Genomic DNA, 22,500 nt, shown 5'->3' on the forward strand with positions numbered 1-22,500 from the left:
AGACTAAATTCTGTGTTTTGTAAGTAATTTTCACTCTCACACTTATAAAATACTTAAATCTTTACTTAAATACTTATAAAGCCAAATTTAAGTAACAAAAAACAACAACAAACAATAAAAACAAGAAAAAACAAAAATATTACGTGTTTTGTAAGTAAATTTCCACTCTCACACTTATAAAATACTTAAATCTTTACTTAAATACTTATAAAGCCAAATTTAAGTAACAAAAACAACAACAAACGATAAAAACAAGAAAAAACAAAAAAATTACGTGTTTTGTAAGTAAATTTTCACTCTCACACTTATAAAATACTTAAATACTGAAATCTTTACTTAAATACTTATAAAACGCAAATTTAAGTAACAAAAACAACAAGAAAACAAAAAAAAAATAAGAAGAACCAAGAAAATGACGTGTTTTTTACGTAAATTTCCACTCACACTTATAAAATACTTATATCTTTACTTAAATACTTATAAAGGCAAATTTAAGTAACAAAAAACAACAAACAACAAAAACAAAAAGAACCAAGAAAATTACGTGTTTTTTAAGTAAATTTCACTCTCACACTTATAAAATACTTAAATCTTTACTTAAATACTTATAAAGGCAAATTTAAGTAACAAAAACAACAAAAACACCAAAAACATTAGAAAAAAAACAAAATAACGTGTTTTTAAGTAATTTCCAATCTCACACTTATAAAAACTCACTTATATACTTAGAAATTACTTAAAACACTTATAAACACAAATTTAAGTAAAAAAAAACAAAATAACGTGTTTTTTTAAGTAATTTCCACTCTCTCACTTATAAAAACTCACTTAGATACTTAAATCTTACTTAAATACTTATAAAACACAAATTTAATTAAAAAAACAAAATAACGTGTTTTTTAAGTAATTTCCACTCACACTTATAAAAACTCACTTATATACTTATAGACTACTTAAAACACTTATACACTTACTTAAGGATTTTCTTGACCGCCGGAGTGTCATCTTCTGTGCTGGAGCGAGCGTCAAGGGCGTCCATCTCCAGAGTGTCCGCTTCCCTTCAGAGGAGAGAGAGAGAGAGAGAGTGAGAGAGAGTGAGAGAGAGAGAGAGAGGGAGAGGGAGAGAGAGAGGGAGTATGGGGGAAGAGAATGTGTTGAGAGAGAGAGAGAGAGAAGAGATGAGGAGAGAGAGAGAGAGAGAGAGAGAGAGAGAGAGAGAGAGAGAGAGAGAGAGAGAGAGAGAGAGAGAGAGAGAGAGAGAGAGAGAGAACAAAGAAACAAGAGAAAGAAAAGAAACAAATAAATAGATAATGATAGACAGACAGACAGACACACAGACAGACAGACACACAGACAGACAGATACACAGACACACAGACAGACAGACAGACAGACAGACACACAGACAGACACAGATAAATTTCTACACAATGCAAAGAATAACTACAGAAGGAGGAGAGAGAGAGAGAGAGAGAGAGAGAGAGAGAGAGAGAGAGAGAGAGAGAGAGAGAGAGAGAGAGAGAGAGAGACTGTGAGGTCGATGAGAAAAAACCTTCCTCTTTCTCTTCTTCTTCTTCTTCTTCTTCTTCTTCTTCTTCTTCTTCTTCTTCGTCTTCTTCTTCTTCTTAACCTCCTCTTGACACACACACACACACACACACACTACTACTACTACTACTACTACTACTACTACTACTACTACTACTACTACTACTACTACTACTACTACTACTACTACTAATACTACTACTAGAAAAATGTCATTAATCTCTCTCTCTCTCTCTCTCTCTCTCTCTCTCTCTCTCTCTCACGCCAAAATGTAATAATAATAACTATTAGTAATTCTTCTATTGTAAAAAAAAACATGCATAGTTGTAATAATAATAATAATAATAATAATAATAATAATAATAATTGTAATGATGATACATATACAAATTAATTATTACTGTTATTATTATTATTATTATTATTATTATTATTATTATTATTATTATTGTAAGTTATTTTTCTGTGTTTCTATGTAGAGAGAGAGAGAGAGAGAGAGAGAGAGAGAGAGAGAGAGAGAGAGAGAGAGAGAGAGAGAGAGAGAGAGAGAGGATAAAACTAGAAAAGAAATATACAAGACAAGAAGAAGAAGAAGAAGAAGAAGAAGAAGAAGAAGAAGAAGAAGAAGAAGAAGATGTAGCGAGTTTCCTTAACCATAAACATGCATAGAAGAGAAAGAGAAAGAGAAAAAGAAGAAGAAGAGGAGGAGGAGGAGGAGGAGGAGGAGGAGGAGGAGGAGGAGGAGGAGGAGGAGGAGCAGTAGTTTCCTTACATTTTTCTGAGAGTGTAGTCTTGTTCAAGTGTCTCCATATACCTAGAAGGGAAACGTAAAGTGAGACAAACAGTTCGTAAAGCGAGGCACACCGTTCGTAAAGCGAGCCAATATTCGTAAAGCAAGCCTGTATTCGTAAAGCGAGGCAGAACAGAAAACGGGAGGTGCAGCTCACAGAAAACGAGGTACAAGTGAAAGAAAACAAAGATGCAGGTGACAAAAAACGGACTTGCACGTCAGAGAAGATGGGAAGTGCATAGAAAACGGGGAATATTGAAAGAAAATATTGAAGAGAAAATGGTGAAAATTTGGAGAGAGAGAGAGAGAGAGAGAGAGAGAGAGAGAGAGAGAGAGAGAGAGAGAGAGAGAGAGAGAGAGAGAGAGAGAGAGAGAGAGAGAGAGAGAGAGATGAAAAAAAATAGAAAAAGCGAAAAAAATAAGGAATTAGAAACCGCATTTTAGAAACCAGTGAAGAGTGAAGGAGGGTTAGAGAACATTGCCTTACATTAGATAACATTAAATAACACCAAATCAACACCAATAATACTGTGCTTAGGATAGAAACCATTAGAAACCATTAGATACCATTTAGAAACCACTAGACACCATTACTTATGACAGATAGCAAGTTAGGAACATTTAGAAGGCATTTAAATTAAGACTAAGAACACTGGCTTAGGATAGAAACCATTAGAAACCATTAGATACCATTTAGAAACCACTAGACACCATTACCTGTGACAAATAGAAAGTGAGAGACATTTACAAGCCATCTAAATTAAGACTAAAAACACTGGCTTATGATAGAGACCATTAGAAACCATTAGATACCATTTAGAAACCACTAGACACCATTACTTATGACAGATAGCAAGTGAGGGACATTTAGAAGCCATTTAAATTAAAACTAAAAACACTGGCTTATGATAGAGACCATTATATACCATTAGAAACCACTAGAGACCATTAGAGAACCATTACTTGTGATAGATAACAGGTGAACATTTAGAAAGCGTTTTGGAGAAAGGTGAAAGGAAATTAAATGTGTTATTGTACTAGAAACCATTTAGAAACCATTAGAAACCATTATTTGTGACAGATAAGAGGTGAATTACATAGAGAGTCGTTTTAGAGAACAGTGAAAGAAAGTTAAACGTGTTAATGTATCAAAAACCATTTAGAAACCATTAGAAACCATTAATTAAACGTGTTATTGTAGTGAAGTATTGAATAGAGAACAGGTGTATTTAAAGAACATGGGTGATGGAAAAGTTGATAAGGGTGAAGATTAATAGAAAACACTAGAAACCATTACATATACGAAAAAAATGTTCTGGCATTAGAAAACACGTAGAGAACACTGCCATATATTAGAGACCACTGGATGAACGAGTGAAAATTTTGTGTTCTTGCATTGAAAACACTTAGAGAACGTGAATTTGTGAAGTGAGGACAGAGAACACCACAGATTATGAGAGAACACTAGAGAACATTGCCATATATTAGAAACCATTAGATAAACGAGTGAATTTTTGTGTTCTTGCATTGAAAACACTTAGAGAACGTGAATTTGTGAAGTGAGGATAGAGAACACCACAGATTATTAGAGAACACTAGAGAACACTGCCATATATTAAAGACCACTGGATGAACGAGTGAAAATTTTGTGTTCTTGCATTGAAAACACTTAGAGAACGTGAATTTGTGAAGTGAGAACAGAGAGAACACCACAGATTATTAGAAAACACGTAGAGAACACTGCCACATATTAGAGACCACTGGATGAACGAGTGAAAATTTTGTGTTCTTGCATTGAAAACACTTAGAAAACTTGAATTAATGAAGTGAGGACAGGAAAAACACCACAGATAATTAGAGAACACTAGAGAACACTGCCTATATTAGAAACCATTCCAAAAACGAGTGAAAATTTTGTGTTCTTGCATTGAAAACACTTAGAAAACTTGAATTAATGAAGTGAGGACAGGAAAAACACCACATATAATTAGAGAACACTAGAGAACACTGCCTATATTAGAAACCATTCCAAAAACGAGTGAAAATTTTGAGTTCTTGCATTGAAAACACTTAGAAAACGTGAATTTGTGAAGTGAGGACAGAGAACACCACAGATTATGAGAGAACACTAGAGAACACTGCCTATATTAGAAACCATATGATATAATTGGTTGGTGTGAAGGAAGGTGAACACTGCATTAGAGAACATTGCATAGAGAACACTGAAAAGAACATTAGCAGGTTACAGTGTCTTAGAAACCATTAGACTTGTAGAAACCATGTTATTATTATTGTTGTTGTTGTTGTTGTTGTTGTTGTTGTTGTTTGTTGTTGTTTGTGAAGGAAAATGTTGTTGTTTCAGGTTAATTCTCTCTCTCTCTCTCTCTCTCTCTCTCTCTCTCTCTCTCTCTCTCTCTCTCTCTCTCTCTCTCTCTCTCTAAAAACCTCAATTTTTCTCATATTTTCTTCTTTTGAGCCACACACACACACTCTCTCTCTCTCTCTCTCTCTCTCTCTCTCTCTCTCTCTCTCTCTCTCTCTCTCTCTCTCTCTCTCTCTCTTATATATATAATTTCTATGTAACCTGTAAAAATAGTAATAATTGTAATAATAATAATAATAATAATAATAATAATAATAATAATAATAATAATAATAATAATAATAATAATGATGATGATGATGATGATGATGATGATGATGATGATTAGAGAGAGAGAGAGAGAGAGAGAGAGAGAGAGAGAGAGAGAGAGAGAGAGAGGAGACACACAAACACACACACACACACACACACACACACACACACACACACACACACACACACACCTCCCTCTCTCCTTCCCTCCCAAACTAGCAAACAAACAAACAAACAAACAAACAAACAGGCAAACAAAACACGAAAACACACACACACACACACACACACACACACACACACATGGAACACAAAAACACCAAAACAAACAGAAACAAACAGAAACAAACAAACAAACACAATTTCTGTAATAAAACACCCAAAATATTGAATAAAACACAAAAACACCTTATTTGATCCAAACACGCTTTTCAAACACCAATTTTTATCCAAACACTTTTGAAAACCAGTAAGGAGAATTTTCAAACATCTAAACACACTTGCAAACACCCAAACAATCTAAACACTGTTGTGACACTTTCTTTTTATCCAAACACATCCAAACACGCCTCAAACAGTCTTCCAAACATCCAAACACCCTCAAACAGTCTTCCAAACACCCAAACACGCCTTAAACAGTCTTCCAAACACCCAAACACACTCCAAACACTGTTGTAGCCTTTTCTTCTTACCCAAACACATCCAAACACGCCTTAAACAGTCTTCCAAACACCCAAACACACTCCAAACACTGTTATAACCCTTCCTTTTGTCCAAAAACACATAAACACCCTTCTATTCAATCCAAACACCTCCAAACACCCATAAAACATACTTAATTGTGCTGAAACACCCTTCAAAACACGCAAACACCCTCTCATTCATTTCAAACACCCCAAAACACCTAAAAAAACACACTTGATTCCACCCAAACACCTTCCAAACACACAAACATCTTTTACCTAATCCAAACACCAAAACTTGCACTTAATTCCAGCCAAACACCTCTTCTTCAATCCAAACATCCTTTTATCTCATCCAAACACCCTTTCAAACACACAAACACCCTTCAATTAATCAAAACACCCCAAAAACACACTTTCATCCCACATAAACACCCAAACACCCTTTAAAACACCCTTCACATCCTTCCAAACACCACAAACACCACTTGTACAGTCCAAAACACCTTAAAACACCTTGATCCCTTTCAAACACCCAAACACGCTTTAGAACGCCCTCTACATCCTTTAAAACACCACAAACACCATTTATATAGTTCAAAACACTCTAAAAACACACTTTAATCCCATCCAAACACCCAAACACCATTTAAAACACCCTCTACACACTTTAAAACACCACAAACACCATTTACGTAGTCGAAAACATCCTAAAAACAACTCGATCCTATTGAAACACCACAAACACCATTTATATAGTCGAAAACATACTAAAAACACCTCGATCCTATTGAAAACACCACAAACACCATTTATATAGTCGAAAACACACTAAAAACACCTCGATCCTATTGAAAACACTTCGATCCTATTGAAAACACCAATCCCAAACACCACAAACACCACAAACAGTACCTGGTAGCGCCCTTGCTCCTCCTGAAGGCGTTCCGGATGGCTGAGACATCTGAGCGTAGCCTGCTGACGATCTTCTTAGCATTCTTGTCATCTGATCCTCCTTCTCTGTTTGGGGAAGGGGATCCACGCTTACTTGACCCAGAGGAACCGGATTTAGAGGTCGTGTGTCTTGCCTCCATTAATCTCTTTCGTCCCAAACTTTGAAGGATTTCCTAGTAGAATTGAAAAAGACGTGGATTTTTAAAGGAAATAAATTAGTTATATTTTTTGTATATGAGAAATAGTCAAGGATAGTGTGAAATAGTAATTAAAACCCCCTACTTGGATGCCAGTTCTCGGGGAGGCTTGAGAGAATTAGCCACAATAAAGGGATTGAAGTTAGGAGTGTGCTAGAGAATAGTGGTGAAGGATTGAGAGTACTGGTTAACTCTTGCATTGGAGAGGTGGACAGAATAGTGGTGAAGGATTGAGAGTACTGGTTAACTCTTGCATTGAGAGGTGGACAGAATAGTGGTGAAGGATTGAGAGTACTGGTTAACTCTTGCATTGGAGAGGTGGACAGAATAGTGGTGAAGGATTGAGAGTACTGGTTAACTCTTGCATTGGAGAGGTGGACAGAATAGTGGTGAAGGATTGAGAGTACTGGTTAACTCTTGCATTGGAGAGGTGGACAGAATAGTGGTGAAGGATTGAGAGTACTGGTTAACTCTTGCATTGGAGAGGTGGACAGAATAGTGGTGAAGGATTGAGAGTACTGGTTAACTCTTGCATTGGAGAGGTGGACAGAATAGTGGTGAAGGATTGAGAGTACTGGTTAACTCTTGCATTGGAGAGGTGGACAGAATAGTGGTGAAGGATTGAGAGTACTGGTTAACTCTAGAGAGGTGGACAGAATAGTGGTGAAGGATTGAGAGTACTGGTTAACTCTAGAGAGGTGGACAGAATAGTGGTGAAGGATTGAGAGTACTGGTTAACTCTAGAGAGGTGGACAGAATAGTGGTGAAGGATTGAGAGTACTGGTTAACTCTTGCATTGGAGAGGTGGACAGAATAGTGGTGAAGGATTGAGAGTACTGGTTAACTCTTGCATTGGAGAGGTGGACAGAATAGTGGTGAAGGATTGAGAGTACTGGTTAACTCTTGCATTGGAGAGGTGGACAGAATAGTGGTGAAGGATGAAAGAAATGTTGTTAATCTGTCACCACAACCACAAAAACACCCTTAAAACCCGCGTCACTTCAACTACAGCCTTTTAAATGAAGAAATATTGTTAATCTGCCACTAGAACCACAAAAACACCCTTAAAAACCCGCGTCACTTCAACTAGAACCACAAAAACACCCTTAAAAACCCGCGTCACTTCAACTAGAACCACAAAAACACCCTTAAAAACCCGCGTCACTTCAACTAGAACCACAAAAACACCCTTAAAAATCCGCGTCACTTCAACTAGACCCTTTGGAGTGTAGAAATGTTATTAATATTGTCTCTACTATTATGCATGTTGATAATAATAATAATAATAATAATAATAATAATAATAATAATAATAATAATAATAATAATAATAGAGGATTAAGTTCTTTAAGTTAGGAAGGAACAACAACAACAACAACAACAACAACAACAACAACAACAACAACAACAATAATAATAATAATAATAATAATAATAACTCAGGTAAGGTCAAGTTAGGGTCAAGTTAGGATCAAATTAGGATCAAGTTAGGAACAAATTAGGATCAAGTTAGGAACAAGTTAGGAACAAGTTAGGAACAAGTTAGGAACAAATTAGGAACAAATTAGGAACAAGTTAGGATCAAGTTAGGAACAAGTTAGGATCAAGTTAGGAACAAATTAGGAACAAGTTAGGATCAAGTTAGGATCAAGTTAGGAACAAGTTAGGAACAAGTTAGGAACAATTAACAACAAAAACAAAACTTACTGCTTGAACAACCTTCCTATTATTTCTTAAGCTTTCCTGGAGGAGGAGAAAGGAGGAGGAGGAGGAGGAGGAGGAGGAGGAGGAGGAGGAAGAGGAAGAGGAAGAGGAAGAGGAGGAGGAGGAGGAGGAGGAAGGGTAAAAATAACAGTAATTAAAGAAAGAAAATGATAAAAACACAGTAACTGAACAGAGAGAGAGAGAGAGAGAGAGAGAGAGAGAGAGAGAGAGAGAGAGAGAGAGAGAGAGCTTCATAATTTTGACCTCATATTAAATTATTAAAAAAAAAAATATTATCACTTTTATTATCTCTAGTTGTTGTTGTTGTTGTTCTAAAAGGAGGAAGGAGAAGGGGGCGGGGTGGATGTCTGGGAGGGGGAGATAGATTCAAGACGGGGGCGGGAGGAGGGGAGGTGTAGTTAATGGTATACATAGACCTTTCGATAAACATTAATACCATTATTATTATTATTATTATTATTATTATTATTATTGGCGGTCTTAAAATTAATAAAAGACTGAAATTTTTTGATATATCGAAAATTATTAATATGTGAATAAAATACGCCTTTTTTTTTTTTTTGCCAATTGTTGTGAAGGGTGAAGGGAGGAAAGTGGCAGGAGTAGTAGTAGTAGTAGTAGTAGTAGTAGTTGTAGTAGTAGTAGTAGTAGTTTGGATAAATAAAGGTAATTAATGCAATTAATATTAATGACAAACATAATAATAATAATAGTAATAATAATAATTTATATCAAAAGGTCTATAACAAAATAAATCACATAAGGGATTACATACACACATACACACACACACACACACACACACACACACACACACAACATACTCACGATAAATAAATAAAAAACATCAATTTATTTTCAGAAAACACTCATAAACATTAAATATTCATAAATACACTAACCTAACCTTCCTAACCTCTAACATGACCACTTCAACCCAACTCCAGCATGAAAACCCCCGGGACTCACTCTGCCTCCCTTATCGATACCCACTGAAAGATCTCACACAACGGAATCGACTTTTCTCCAGCATGAAAACCCCGGGACTCACTCTGCCTCCCTTATCGATACCCACTGAAAGATCTCACACAACGGAATCGACTTTTCTCCAGCATGAAAACCCCGGGACTCACTCTGCCTCCCTTATCGATACCCACTGAAAGATCTCACACAACGGAATCGACTTTTCTCCAGCATGAAAACCCGGGACTCACTCTGCCTCCCTTATCGATACCCACTGAAAGATCTCACACAACGGAATTGACTTTTCTCCAGCATGAAAACCCCGGACTCACTCTGCCTCCCTTATCGATACCCACTGAAAGATCTCACACAACGGAATCGACTTTTCTCCAGCATGAAAACCCCGGGACTCACTCTGCCTCCCTTATCGATACCCACTGAAAGATCTCACACAACGGAATCGACTTTTCTCCAGCATGAAAACCCCGGACTCACTCTGCCTCCCTTATCGATACCCACTGAAAGATCTCACACAACGGAATCGACTTTTCTCCAGCATGAAAACCCCGGGACTCACTCTGCCTCCCTTATCGATACCCACTGAAAGATCTCACACAACGGAATTGACTTTTCTCCAGCATGAAAAGGGACTCACTCTGCCTCCCTTATCGATACCCACTGAAAGATCTCACACAACGGAATCGACTTTTCTCCAGCATGAAAACCCGGACTCACTCTGCCTCCCTTATCGATACCCACTGAAAGATCTCACACAACGGAATCGACTTTTCTCCAGCATGAAAACCCCGGACTCACTCTGCCTCCCTTATCGATACCCACTGAAAGATCTCACACAACGGAATCGACTTTTCTCCAGCATGAAAACCCGGGACTCACTCTGCCTCCCTTATCGATACCCACTGAAAGATCTCACACAACGGAATTGACTTTTCTCCAGCATGAAAACCCGGACTCACTCTGCCTCCCTTATCGATACCCACTGAAAGATCTCACACAACGGAATCGACTTTTCTCCAGCATGAAAACCCAGGACTCACTCTGCCTCCCTTATCGATACCCACTGAAAGATCTCACACAACGGAATCGACTTTTCTCCAGCATGAAAACCCCGGGACTCACTCTGCCTCCCTTATCGATACCCACTGAAAGATCTCACACAACGGAATCGACTTTTCTCCAGCATGAAAACCCCGGGACTCACTCTGCCTCCCTTATCGATACCCACTGAAAGATCTCACACAACGGAATTGACTTTTCTCCAGCATGAAAACCCCCGTACCCACTGAAAGATCTCACACAACGGAATCGACTTTTCTCCAGCATGAAAACCCCGGGACGTGACACTACCTTACCTGTGCTTCTGGATAATCCTTCATGGCCATCAGCACGTCTTCTCGTGACAGGCTGAAGAGTTCTGAGTAACCCACAGACCTCACATCAGCTGTCCGTCTGGTGGATAGAAGGTTGGGGTGTGTTAGGTGAGGTGAGGTGAGGTGTGTGTGTGTGTGTGTGTGTGTGTGTGTGTGTGTGTGTGTGTGTGTGTGTGTGTGTGTGTGTGTAAAAAGTGAGTGAAAATTAGATTACTGACAAAATATGATGTAAGAGGAGGAGGAGGAGGAGGAGGAGGAGGAGGAGGAGGAGGAGGAGGAGGAGGAGGAGGAGGAGGAGGAGGAGGAGGAGGAGAAAAAAAGAAATAAATAATAAAAAATAATGAAGAATAATAATAATAATAATAATAATAATAACAACAATAATGTGTGTGTGTGTGTGTGTGTGTGTGTGTGTGTGTGTGTTTCAATGTACATGTGGGGAGGGAATCACACACACACACACACACACACACACACACACACACACACACACACACACACACACACACACACACACACACACACACACACACACACACAAAGATAAGCCAAACCAAACAGCTAAAAACACAACCTAGCATTTGGCAACCTCGCAGAAGCAACAGAAAACGAAGACGAGGAAGAAAACGGGAGAAAGAAAACGGGAAGAGGGAGAGAGAGGGGGGGGGAGGGGAAGCTTATCTAAAAAAAACGAAGCTTTATGAAAAAAATAAATAAATAAATAAAACTAAATACATTTTTTTTAACACGCAAAGAAAACGGGATACAGAATTTTTAGTCTTCATAGAAAATGGGAGTTAATTTTTTACTGGTTTAAAATTTGAGTGTTTTTTTCTATTTTTTTTAGTTTTATTTATTTTTTTGTTTTTTTGTCAATTTTTCGTCATTTTTTGTCATTTTTTGTAATTTTTGTCATTTTTGTGATTTTTGTCATTTTTGTCATTTTTGTCATTTTTGTCATTTTTGTCATTTTCGTCATTTTTGTCATTTTTGTGATTTTTGTGATTTTTGGTCATTTTTGTTTTTATTGTCATTTTTGTCATTTTTGTCATTTTTTGTCATTTTTTTTGTCATTTTTTGTTTTTATTGTCATTTTTTGTCATTTTTTGTCAATTTTTATCATTTTTTGTAATTTTGTGATTTTTGTGATTTTTTGATTTTTTGGCCATTTTTGTAATTTTTTTTGTCAGTCAGCCAGTCAGTCAGCCAGCCAATCAGCCAGCCAGCCAACCAGCCAGTCAGCCAATCAGTCAGTCAGTCAGTCAGTGAATTAGCAAGCCAGCCAGCCAGTCAGCCAATCAATCAGCCAGCCAATCAGTCAGGCAGCCAATCAGTCAGCCAGCCAGTGAGCCAATCAGTCAGCCAGCCAGTGAGCCAATCAGTCAGCCAGCCAGCCAATCAGCCAGCCAGCCAATCAGCCAGCCAGCCAGCCAATCAATCAGCCAGCCAATCAGTCAGGCAGCCAATCAGTCAGCCAGCCAGTGAGCCAATCAGTCAGGCAGCCAATCAGCCAATCAGTCAGCCAGCCAGCCAATCAGCCAGCCAGCCAGCCAGCCAGTCAGCCAGTCAGTCAGTCAGTCACAGGGGTGCCATGAAACTTCCAAACACACACATACACACACACACGTACACACAGCCACACAGACACACAAACAGACACACAGACACGTACAGACAGACACACAGACACACAGACACACAGACAGACACATAAGCCAATTTTTCTCTTAATACATGCAAACAATAGACCATTTTCTTTAAACAGCAGCAGCGAACACAACAGAAAACGGGCGCACGAGAGGCATAACTAGTTCATTTTAGCACATGCACGTAAAATTATGAAAATGTATTAGATAATTGATTTTGTTAAGATAAATTAAGTTACCTGTTACTTTTACCTGTGTCCGTGTGTCTGTGTGTCTGTGCGTGTGTGTGTGTGTAGAAATATCAATACAAAAGACAGACAGACAGACAGACACACAGACAGACAGGGAAATTAATGCAAAAAATAAGATTTTAAAAAGAAATATATATAGGATTAATCTTAATTTTTATTTGAAGCTTTGAATTTTGTATGTGCGTGTGTATGTATGTGTGTATGTATATATGTGTGTGTGTGTGTGTATGTGCGTTCATCTTTACCAACCCAATCTACAATGTTCTATAAGCGTGTCACCTCAGCTTATAAATACCTACAAGCGCTTCAATTTTACGTGTCAAATGAATTAATATATAGCTACATTTCTATACTACGTGGGGTGTGGGTGGGCGTGGGTATGGGCGTGGGTATGGGTGTGGGTGTGGGCGTGGGTGTAAGCGTGGGTGTGGGCGTGGGTGTGGGTTTGTTATACCTTCCCAAATCAGACCTGCAAGCAGCGAGAGAGAGGAATATTGTTAGGTTAAGTTAGGTTAAGTTAGCTTCGATGTGTATATGAGGCGAAAAACTTAGTCATATTTTTATTTCAACGGGTGATTTGGGGGGCTGAGGGGGGCACGGATGACTAGGAAGGGGGCTGTGGTGATGGGGGAAGAACACGGGACACTAGGAGAGGGGCTGTGGTAGGATCGAACATTTGTCACTAAAGGGCTGTGGTAGAGGCGAACATGGGTCTCTAAAGGGCTATGATAAAGTCGAGAATGGGCTACAGGGCTTTGATAGAGGCGAACACAGGTCACTAAAGGGCTATGATAAAGTCGAGAATGGGCTACAGGGCTTTGATAGAGGCGAACACAGGTCACTAAAGGGCTATGATAAAGTCGAGAATGGGCTACAGGGCTTTGATAGAGGCGAACACAGGTCACTAAAGGGCTATGATAAAGTCGAGAATGGGCTAAGGGCTTTGATAGAGGCGAACACAGGTCACTAAACTATGATAAAGTCGAGAATCTACAGGGCTTTGATAGAGACGAACACAGGTCACTAAACTATGATAAAGTCGAGAATGGGCTACAGGGCTTTGATAGAGGCGAACACAGGTCACTCTATGATAAAGTCGAGAATGGGCTACAGGGCTTTGATAGAGGCGAACACAGGTCTCTAAAGGGCTACGATAAAGTCGAAAATGGGCTACAGGGCTTTGATAGAGGCGAACACAGGTCACTAAAGGGCTATGATAAAGTCGAGAATGGGCTACAGGACTTTGATAGAGGCGAACACAGGTCACTAAAGGGCTATGATAAAGTCGAAAATGGGTCTCTAAAGGCTGTGGTGGAGGCGAACACAGGTCACTAAAGGCCTGTGGTAGGATCGAAATTGTAACAAGGGTATCGAGGAAGGGGTCTGGCTGCTGGGGGAAGGACTTAAAGGGGTCTAGCTGGGGGGAGGGGACTTAAAAGGATCTCCAGGATCTTGAGGGGTCCTTTGAGGGGTGACTAGGAGGGGGGGGGTCTAATGGGTAATATAATGAAATCTTTCGCCTCCTCTGTACTATGAGAAGTCCTAAACTACTACTATTACTACTACTACTACTACTACTACTACTACTAACACTACTACTACTACTAACACTACTACTGGGATGAGAAGAATTAAACTAACTATCACTACTACTATCACTACTACTACTACTACTACTACTACTACTACTACTACTACTACTACTATTGAAGAGGTTAGTTAGTAAGGTTCAATTTTCCATCAACTGTAAATAGATTTGAGCTTTGAAGAATGAGAGAGAGAGAGAGAGAGAGAGAGAGAGAGAGAGAGAGAGAGAGAGAGAGAGAGAGAGAGAAATAAGAGCGTTCACCCTATACACTCATAGAAAACGGGTGTCTCATTACAATCTCAGCATTTTAAATAGTTAACGATGAAATAGAACAGAAAATGGAAAGAAAACGGGAATTATTTGAGTTTCCCATCTCATTTAAAAGAAAACGGGTATTTTTTTATTTATTAAGAAAATGGAAATGAATTTATTATTATTATTATTATTATTATTTTTATTATTTTTAAGATAGAAAAAATAATTAATTAATAAAAATGACTGAATTTCTGAGTTGTTAATAAATTCGCGGCCTATTTCTGTCAACGCCAAATTAAAAGACGTCAAAAATTAGCATCGCCAAATTCAAATCCGTGAAAAATTTAGATAGTCTAATTTTAAACCCGCCAAAAATTAAAATAGTGAAATTTAAACCCGTTAAAAATTGTGAGCTAAATTTAAACCCGCGAAAAATTAAGATAGTCTAATTTTAAACCCGCCCAAAATTAAGACAGCTAAATTTAAACCCGCCAAAAATTAAGATAGCGAAATTTAAAACCGCTAAAAATTGTGAGCTAAATTTAAACCCGCCAAAAATTAAGATAGTCAAATTTTAACCCGCCAAAAATTGTGAGCAAAATTTAAACCCGCCAAAAATTAAGATAGTCAAATTCTAAACCCACCAAAAATTAAGATAGCAAAATTTAAACCCGCTAAAAATTGTGAGCTAAATTTAAACCCGCCAAATATTAAGACAGCGAATCTTAAACCCGCTAAAAATTAAGACAGCGAATTTTAAACCCGCCAAAAATTAAGACAGCGAAATTTAAACCCGCCAAAAATTATGAGTCAAATTTTAAACTCGCCAAAATTTAAGAGTCAAATTTTAAACTCGCCAAAATTTAAGAAAGCCAAATTTCATGGCACAAAAACAAGAAAAAAAGAAAAAAAACTGAAGAATTGGATAGTTTCAAATAGTTTAACCAATGAAGGCACCCCTGTAGTCATAGTCGTCTCTCTCTCTCTCTCTCTCTCTCTCTCTCTCTCTTGGTTGCCTCAGTAATAATATAAATAATAATAGAAATAATAATAATGATAGTTTTATATTCTCTCTCTCTCTCTCTCTCTCTCTCTCTCTCTCTCTCTCTCTCTCTCTCTCTCTCTCTCTCTCTCTCTCTCTCTCTAATAATACAATAATAATAATACTAATAACAACAATCTTCTTCAAATCTCTCTCTCTCTCTCTCTCTCTCTCTCTCTCTCTCTCTCTCTCTCTCTCTCTCTCTCTCTCTCTCTCTCTCTCTCTCTCTCTCTCTCTCTCTGTCAGTAATATAATAATAATAATAACAACAACAATCTTCTTCAATATCTCTCTCTCTCAATCTCTCTCTCTCTCTCTCTCTCTCTCTCTCTCTCTCTCTCTCTCTCTCTCTCTCTCACTTACTTGTTCAATCCGTCCAAGTTCAGAATTCCAATTTCGCCAAAAAAATCGCCAGCCTTCATTGTCGTGAGAACTTTTCCTGTCTCGCTGTGGGAAGAGAGAGCAAAGGTCTGTTATCTCTCTCTCTCTCTCTCTCTCTCTCTCTCTCTCTCTCTCTCTCTCTCTCGCTCACTCTACACCACTTTCCAAAGGCTCTAGTTGAAGTGACGCGGGTTTTTAAGGGTGTTTTTGTGGTTCTAGTGGCAGATTAACAATATTTCCACACTCCAAAGGCTCTAGTTGAAGTGACGCGGGTTTTAAGGGTGTTTTGTGGTTGTGGTGACAGATTAACAACATTTCCACACTCCAAAGGCTCTAGTTGAAGTGACGCGGGTTTTAAGGGTGTTTTGTGGTTGTGGTGACAGATTAACAACATTTCCACACTCCAAAGGCTCTAGTTGAAGTGACGCGGGTTTTAAGGGTGTTTTGTGGTTGTGGTGACAGATTAACAACATTTCCACACTCCAAAGGCTCTAGTTGAAGTGACGCGGGTTTTTAAGGGTGTTTTTGTGGTTGTGGTGACAGATTAACAACATTTCCACACTCCAAAGGCTCTAGTTGAAGTGACGCGGGTTTTAAGGGTGTTTTGTGGTTGTGGTGACAGATTAACAACATTTCCACACTCCAAAGGCTCTAGTTGAAGTGACGCGGGTTTTAAGGGTGTTTTGTGGTTGTGGTGACAGATTAACAACATTTCCACACTCCAAAGGCTCTAGTTGAAGTGACGCGGGTTTTAAGGGTGTTTTTGTGGTTGTGGTGACAGATTAACAACATTTCCACACTCCAAAGGCTCTAGTTGAAGTGACGCGGGTTTTAAGGGTGTTTTGTGGTTGTGGTGACAGATTAACAACATTTCCACACTCCAAAGGCTCTAGTTGAAGTGACGCGGGTTTTAAGGGTGTTTTGTGGTTGTGGTGACAGATTAACAACATTTCCACACTCCAAAGGCTCTAGTTGAAGTGACGCGGGTTTTAAGGGTGTTTTGTGGTTGTGGTGACAGATTAACAACATTTCCACACTCCAAAGGCTCTAGTTGAAGTGACGCGGGTTTTAAGGGTGTTTTTGTGGTTGTGGTGACAGATTAACAACATTTCCACACTCCAAAGGCTCTAGTTGAAGTGACGCGGGTTTTTAAGGGTGTTTTTGTGGTTGTGGTGACAGATTAACAACATTTCCACACTCCAAAGGCTGTAGTTGAAGTGACGCGGGTTTTTAAGGGTGTTTTGTGGTTGTGGTGACAGATTAACAACATTTCCACACTCCAAAGGCTGTAGTTGAAGTGACGCGGGTTTTTAAGGGTGTTTTTGTGGTTGTGGTGACAGATTAACAACATTTCTGCACTATTAACTGGAGAAACACTCCTGAAAACCCCGCCAGTCATCTCTGTGGCCTTGGAAAACACTCGTGGGGAGAGAATGAAGCGATTTTAACCCCTTCAGTACTGGGACACATTTTTACCTTGAGTTTTGTGTACCATTAGACCATTTTATTGACATTAGCAAGGGTGTATGGAGGGCACAAGATTAATGGCCACAGTCTTCACTATTTTAACCCCTTCAGTACTGGGACACATTTTTACTACGAGTTTTGTGTACCATTAGACCATTTTATTGACATTAGCAAGGGTGTATGGAGGGCACAAGATTAATGGCCACAGTCTTCACTATTTTAACCCCTTCAGTACTGGGACACATTTTTACTACGAGTTTTGTGTACCATTAGACCATTTTATTGACATTAGCAAGGGTTAATGGCCACAGTCTTCACTATTTTAACCCCTTCAGTACTGGGACGCATTTTTACCTTGAGTTTTGTGTACCATTAGACCATTTTATTGACATTAGCAAGGGTTAATGGCCACAGTCTTCACTATTTTAACCCCTTCAGTACTGGGACACATTTTTACCTTGAGTTTTGTGTACCATTAAACCATTTTATTGACATTAGCAAGGATTAATGGCCACAGTCTTCACTATTTCAACCCCTTCAGTACTGGGACACATTTTTACCTTGAGTTTTGTGCACCATTAGACCATTTTATTGACATTAGCAAGGGTGTATGGAGGGCACAAGATTAATGGCCACAGTCTTCACTAACAGCAAAAAAACACTCTTAAAAACTCCGCCAGTCTGAATAAAGCGTTTACACTTACTCTCTCTCTCACTCTCACTCTCTCTCTCTCACTCTCACCTGATGACCTCCAAGATGCCGTCAGCTATAATGAACATCTCTCTAGCCACTTCCCCCTTCCTACAGATGAGATCTCCCGGGGTGAAGATGTAAGCCTTCATCTTCAGCACTAAGTCGTGAAGGAACTCCGGCTGACACTCCTTGAAGATGCTGACCTGGTGATGTAAAGTTAGGAACGTGGTCGGATGGAAAAGTTAGGAACGTGGTGAAAAAAAAGTTAGGAACGTGGGGGTGGGGAAAGTTAGAAAAGTGGTTAGGAACGTGGGGCGGATGGGAAAGTTAGGAACGTGGTGAAAAAATGTTAGGAACGTGGTAAAAAAGTTAGGAACGTGGGGTGGGAAGTTAGAAAAGTGGTGGAATATTTATGAACGTGGAGCGGGATGGGAAAGTTAGGAACGTGGTGAAAAAAATGTTAGGAACGCAGGGTGCGAAAGTTAGGAAAGTGGTGGAGAAGTTAGAAAAGTGGTGGAAGAGTTAGGAACGTTGGGCGGAAAAGTGAGGAACGGGGTCAGATTGAAAGTTAGGAACGCAGTCAGGTGAAAGTTAGGAATGTGGTCAAGTAAAAAGTTAGGAATGTTGTCAGTTGAAAGTTAGGAATGTGGAGAGGTGAAAATTAAGAACGTGGTCAGCTGAAAGTTAGGAACGTGGTCAGATGAAAGTTAGGAACGTGGTCAAGTGAAAGTTAGGAAGGTAATCGAGTTGGAAAGGATAAAAAGGTCAGAAAGAGGTTAGATGAAGCCAGGCCAGGTTAGGTTAAGGTTAGGAACGTAATCAGTTTAGGTTAGGAACATGGTCTGGTTAGGAATGCTTTTTTCTATGGAATTGTTGGTTTTGTTTGGGGATTTTTTGTTTCGTTTGGTTAGGAAGGTTGTTTGGTTAGGATTGTAGTAGTAGTAGTAGTAGTAGTAGTAGTAGTAGTAGTAGTAGTAGTAGTAGTAGTAAACAGCGCAAAATTACAGTAAATCTCTCTCTCTCTCTCTCTCTCTCTCTCTCTCTCTCTCTCTCTCTCTCTCTCTCTCTCTCTCTCTCTCTCTCTCTCTCTCTCTCTCTAAAATCGTATGCATTCTTTAATTTCTTTCTTTTCCTCATTATCTCTCTCTCTCTCTCTCTCTCTCTCTCTCTCTCTCTCTCTCTCTCTCTCTAAAATCGTATGCATTCTTTAATTTCTTTCTTTCCTCACTATCTCTCTCTCTCTCTCTCTCTCTCTCTCTCTCTCTCTCTCTCTCTCTCTCTCTCTAAAATCGTATGCATTCTTTAATTTCTTTCTTTCCTCACTCTCTCTCTCTCTCTCTCTCTCTCTCTCTCTCTCTCTCTCTCTCTCTCTATCTCTCTAAAATCGTATGCATTCTTTAATATCTTTCCTCTCCTCTCTCTCTCTCTCTCTCTCTCTCTCTCTCTCTCTCTCTCTCTCTCTCTCTCTCTCTGACCTTCTTCAGTGTTAAAAGGTTGACGTGAAGAGCGAGTTCTGTTCTCAGCTTGTCTGGCAGAAGTCCCAAAGCTGTGTTGATGTCGCCCCCTCCCTGGATACGACCCCTGCAATAGTAGTAGTAGTAGTAGTAGTAGTAGTAGTAGTAGTAGTATATTTATCATTATTTAACTTCTTCTTCTTCTTCATCATCATTACAATAATAATAAAAAACTATTTAATTATTTCTTCCCAAAACACTCTCTCTCTCTCTCTCTCTCTCTCTCTCTCTCTCTCTCTCTCTCTCTCTCTCTCTCTTACCTTGACCAGGAATAGTCGTACCATCGCTGTACCCTCCTCTGCATGGCCCGGGGTACCTTATGGTGTCTCATGTACAGCTTCGCACCGTCCTGAGGGAAGGTACATGTGTGAGAGAGAGAGAGAGAGAGAGAGAGAGAGAGAGAGAGAGGATTTGGTAGAAGAGATAGGAATAGAGAGGAAGGGAGATTTTATAGTTAGGAATGATTAGGACCTTGAAAAACACATATAACTTCCACTACACCCTTGAAAAACACCAATAACTTCCACTACACCCTTGAAAAACACCAATAACTTCCACTACACCCTTGAAAATTACCAATAACTTCCACTACACCCTTGAAAAACACCAATAACTTCCACTACACCCTTGAAAAACACCAATTACTTCCACTACACCCTTGAAAATTACCAATAACTTCCACTACACCCTTGAAAAACACCCATAACTTCCACTACACCCTTGAAAAACACCAATAACTTCCACTACACCCTTGAAAACCCCAATAACTTCCACTACACCCTTGAAAAACACCAATAACTTCCACTACACCCTTGAAAACACCAATAACTTCCACTACACCCTTGAAAACACCAATAACTTCCACTACACCCTTGAAAAACACCAATAACTTCCACTACACCCTTGAAAAACACCAATAACTTCCACTACACCCTTGAAAAACACCAATAACTTCCACTACACCCTTGAAAAACACCAATAACTTCCACTATACCCTTGTCAAAGTATTAGAACCTTGAAAAACACCTTTAAAAACCACAATAACTCTTGATAAAACCAATTAATTTCACCTAAGAATAGTGAATTTTCAGACAGAAAGGTGCATTTTGAAAGGTTAATTAGAAGGTGAACAGCAGGTGGCCAGGTAAACAGGTACATTCAGGTAATACTAGGAGGACTAATCTCACCTGTGTATGCTTCCAAACACACCTGTATTCTTTCCTTCCCAGAAAAACAAGGTCATTTAATTCTAAGGTCAGGTAAACAGACGCAAGAAAGGAAATTGGCTACCTGTTTCGCTTCCTTCCTGCAATGTTTTTCCTCCACCACTATTCTGTCCACCTCTCTAATGCAAGAGTTAACCAGTACTCTCAATCCTTCACCACTATTCTGTCCACCTCTCCAATGCAAGAGTTAACCAGTACTCTCAATCCTTCACCACTATTCTGTCCACCTCTCTAATGCAAGAGTTAACCAGTACTCTCAATCCTTCACCACTATTCTGTCCACCTCTCAATGCAAGAGTTAACCAGTACTCTCAATCCTTCACCACTATTCTGTCCACCTCTCCAATGCAAGAGTTAACCAGTACTCTCAATCCTTCACCACTATTCTGTCCACCTCTCTAGAGTTAACCAGTACTCTCAATCCTTCACCACTATTCTGTCCACCTCTCTAGAGTTAACCAGTACTCTCAATCCTTCACCACTATTCTGTCCACCTCTCTAGAGTTAACCAGTACTCTCAATCCTTCACCACTATTCTGTCCACCTCTGCAAGAGTTAACCAGTACTCTCAATCCTTCACCACTATTCTGTCCACCTCTCTAGAGTTAACCAGTACTCTCAATCCTTCACCACTATTCTGTCCACCTCTCAAGAGTTAACCAGTACTCTCAATCCTTCACCACTATTCTGTCCACCTCTCTAGAGTTAACCAGTACTCTCAATCCTTCACCACTATTCTGTCCACCTCTCTAATGCAAGAGTTAACCAGTACTCTCAATCCTTCACCACTATTCTGTCCACCTCTCCAATGCAAGAGTTAACCAGTACTCTCAATCCTTCACCACTATTCTGTCCACCTCTCTAGAGTTAACCAGTACTCTCAATCCTTCACCACTATTCTGTCCACCTCTCCAATGCAAGAGTTAACCAGTACTCTCAATCCTTCACCACTATTCTGTCCACCTCTCCAATGCAAGAGTTAACCAGTACTCTCAATCCTTCACCACTATTCTGTCCACCTCTCTAGAGTTAACCAGTACTCTCAATCCTTCACCACTATTCTGTCCACCTCTCTAGAGTTAACCAGTACTCTCAATCCTTCACCACTATTCTGTCCACCTCTCTAGAGTTAACCAGTACTCTCAATCCTTCACCACTATTCTGTCCACCTCTCTAGAGTTAACCAGTACTCTCAATCCTTCACCACTATTCTGTCCACCTCTCTAGAGTTAACCAGTACTCTCAATCCTTCACCACTATTCTGTCCACCTCTCTAGAGTTAACCAGTACTCTCAATCCTTCACCACTATTCTGTCCACCTCTCTAATGCAAGAGTTAACCAGTACTCTCAATCCTTCACCACTATTCTGTCCACCTCTCCAATGCAAGAGTTAACCAGTACTCTCAATCCTTCACCACTATTCTGTCCACCTCTCTAGAGTTAACCAGTACTCTCAATCCTTCACCACTATTCTGTCCACCTCTCCAATGCAAGAGTTAACCAGTACTCTCAATCCTTCACCACTATTCTGTCCACCTCTCCAATGCAA

General features: G+C 39.3%; 1 protein-coding gene across 1 annotated transcript in view; it reads right to left on the reverse strand.

Moving 5' to 3' along the window:
• The window catches only part of LOC123503474, a 130,658-nt gene that overhangs the window by 14,560 nt on the left and 93,598 nt on the right, over nucleotides 1-22,500 (reverse strand). Inside the window, 8 exon segments of the mRNA XM_045253268.1 lie at nucleotides 975-1,058; nucleotides 2,321-2,362; nucleotides 6,572-6,783; nucleotides 10,869-10,965; nucleotides 16,032-16,115; nucleotides 18,259-18,413; nucleotides 19,686-19,791; nucleotides 19,985-20,073. Coding sequence (XP_045109203.1) covers nucleotides 975-1,058; nucleotides 2,321-2,362; nucleotides 6,572-6,783; nucleotides 10,869-10,965; nucleotides 16,032-16,115; nucleotides 18,259-18,413; nucleotides 19,686-19,791; nucleotides 19,985-20,073 — 869 coding nt within the window.

Source organism: Portunus trituberculatus, chromosome 2 (assembly GCF_017591435.1).
Source record: "Portunus trituberculatus isolate SZX2019 chromosome 2, ASM1759143v1, whole genome shotgun sequence".
Taxonomy (NCBI): domain Eukaryota; kingdom Metazoa; phylum Arthropoda; class Malacostraca; order Decapoda; family Portunidae; genus Portunus; species Portunus trituberculatus.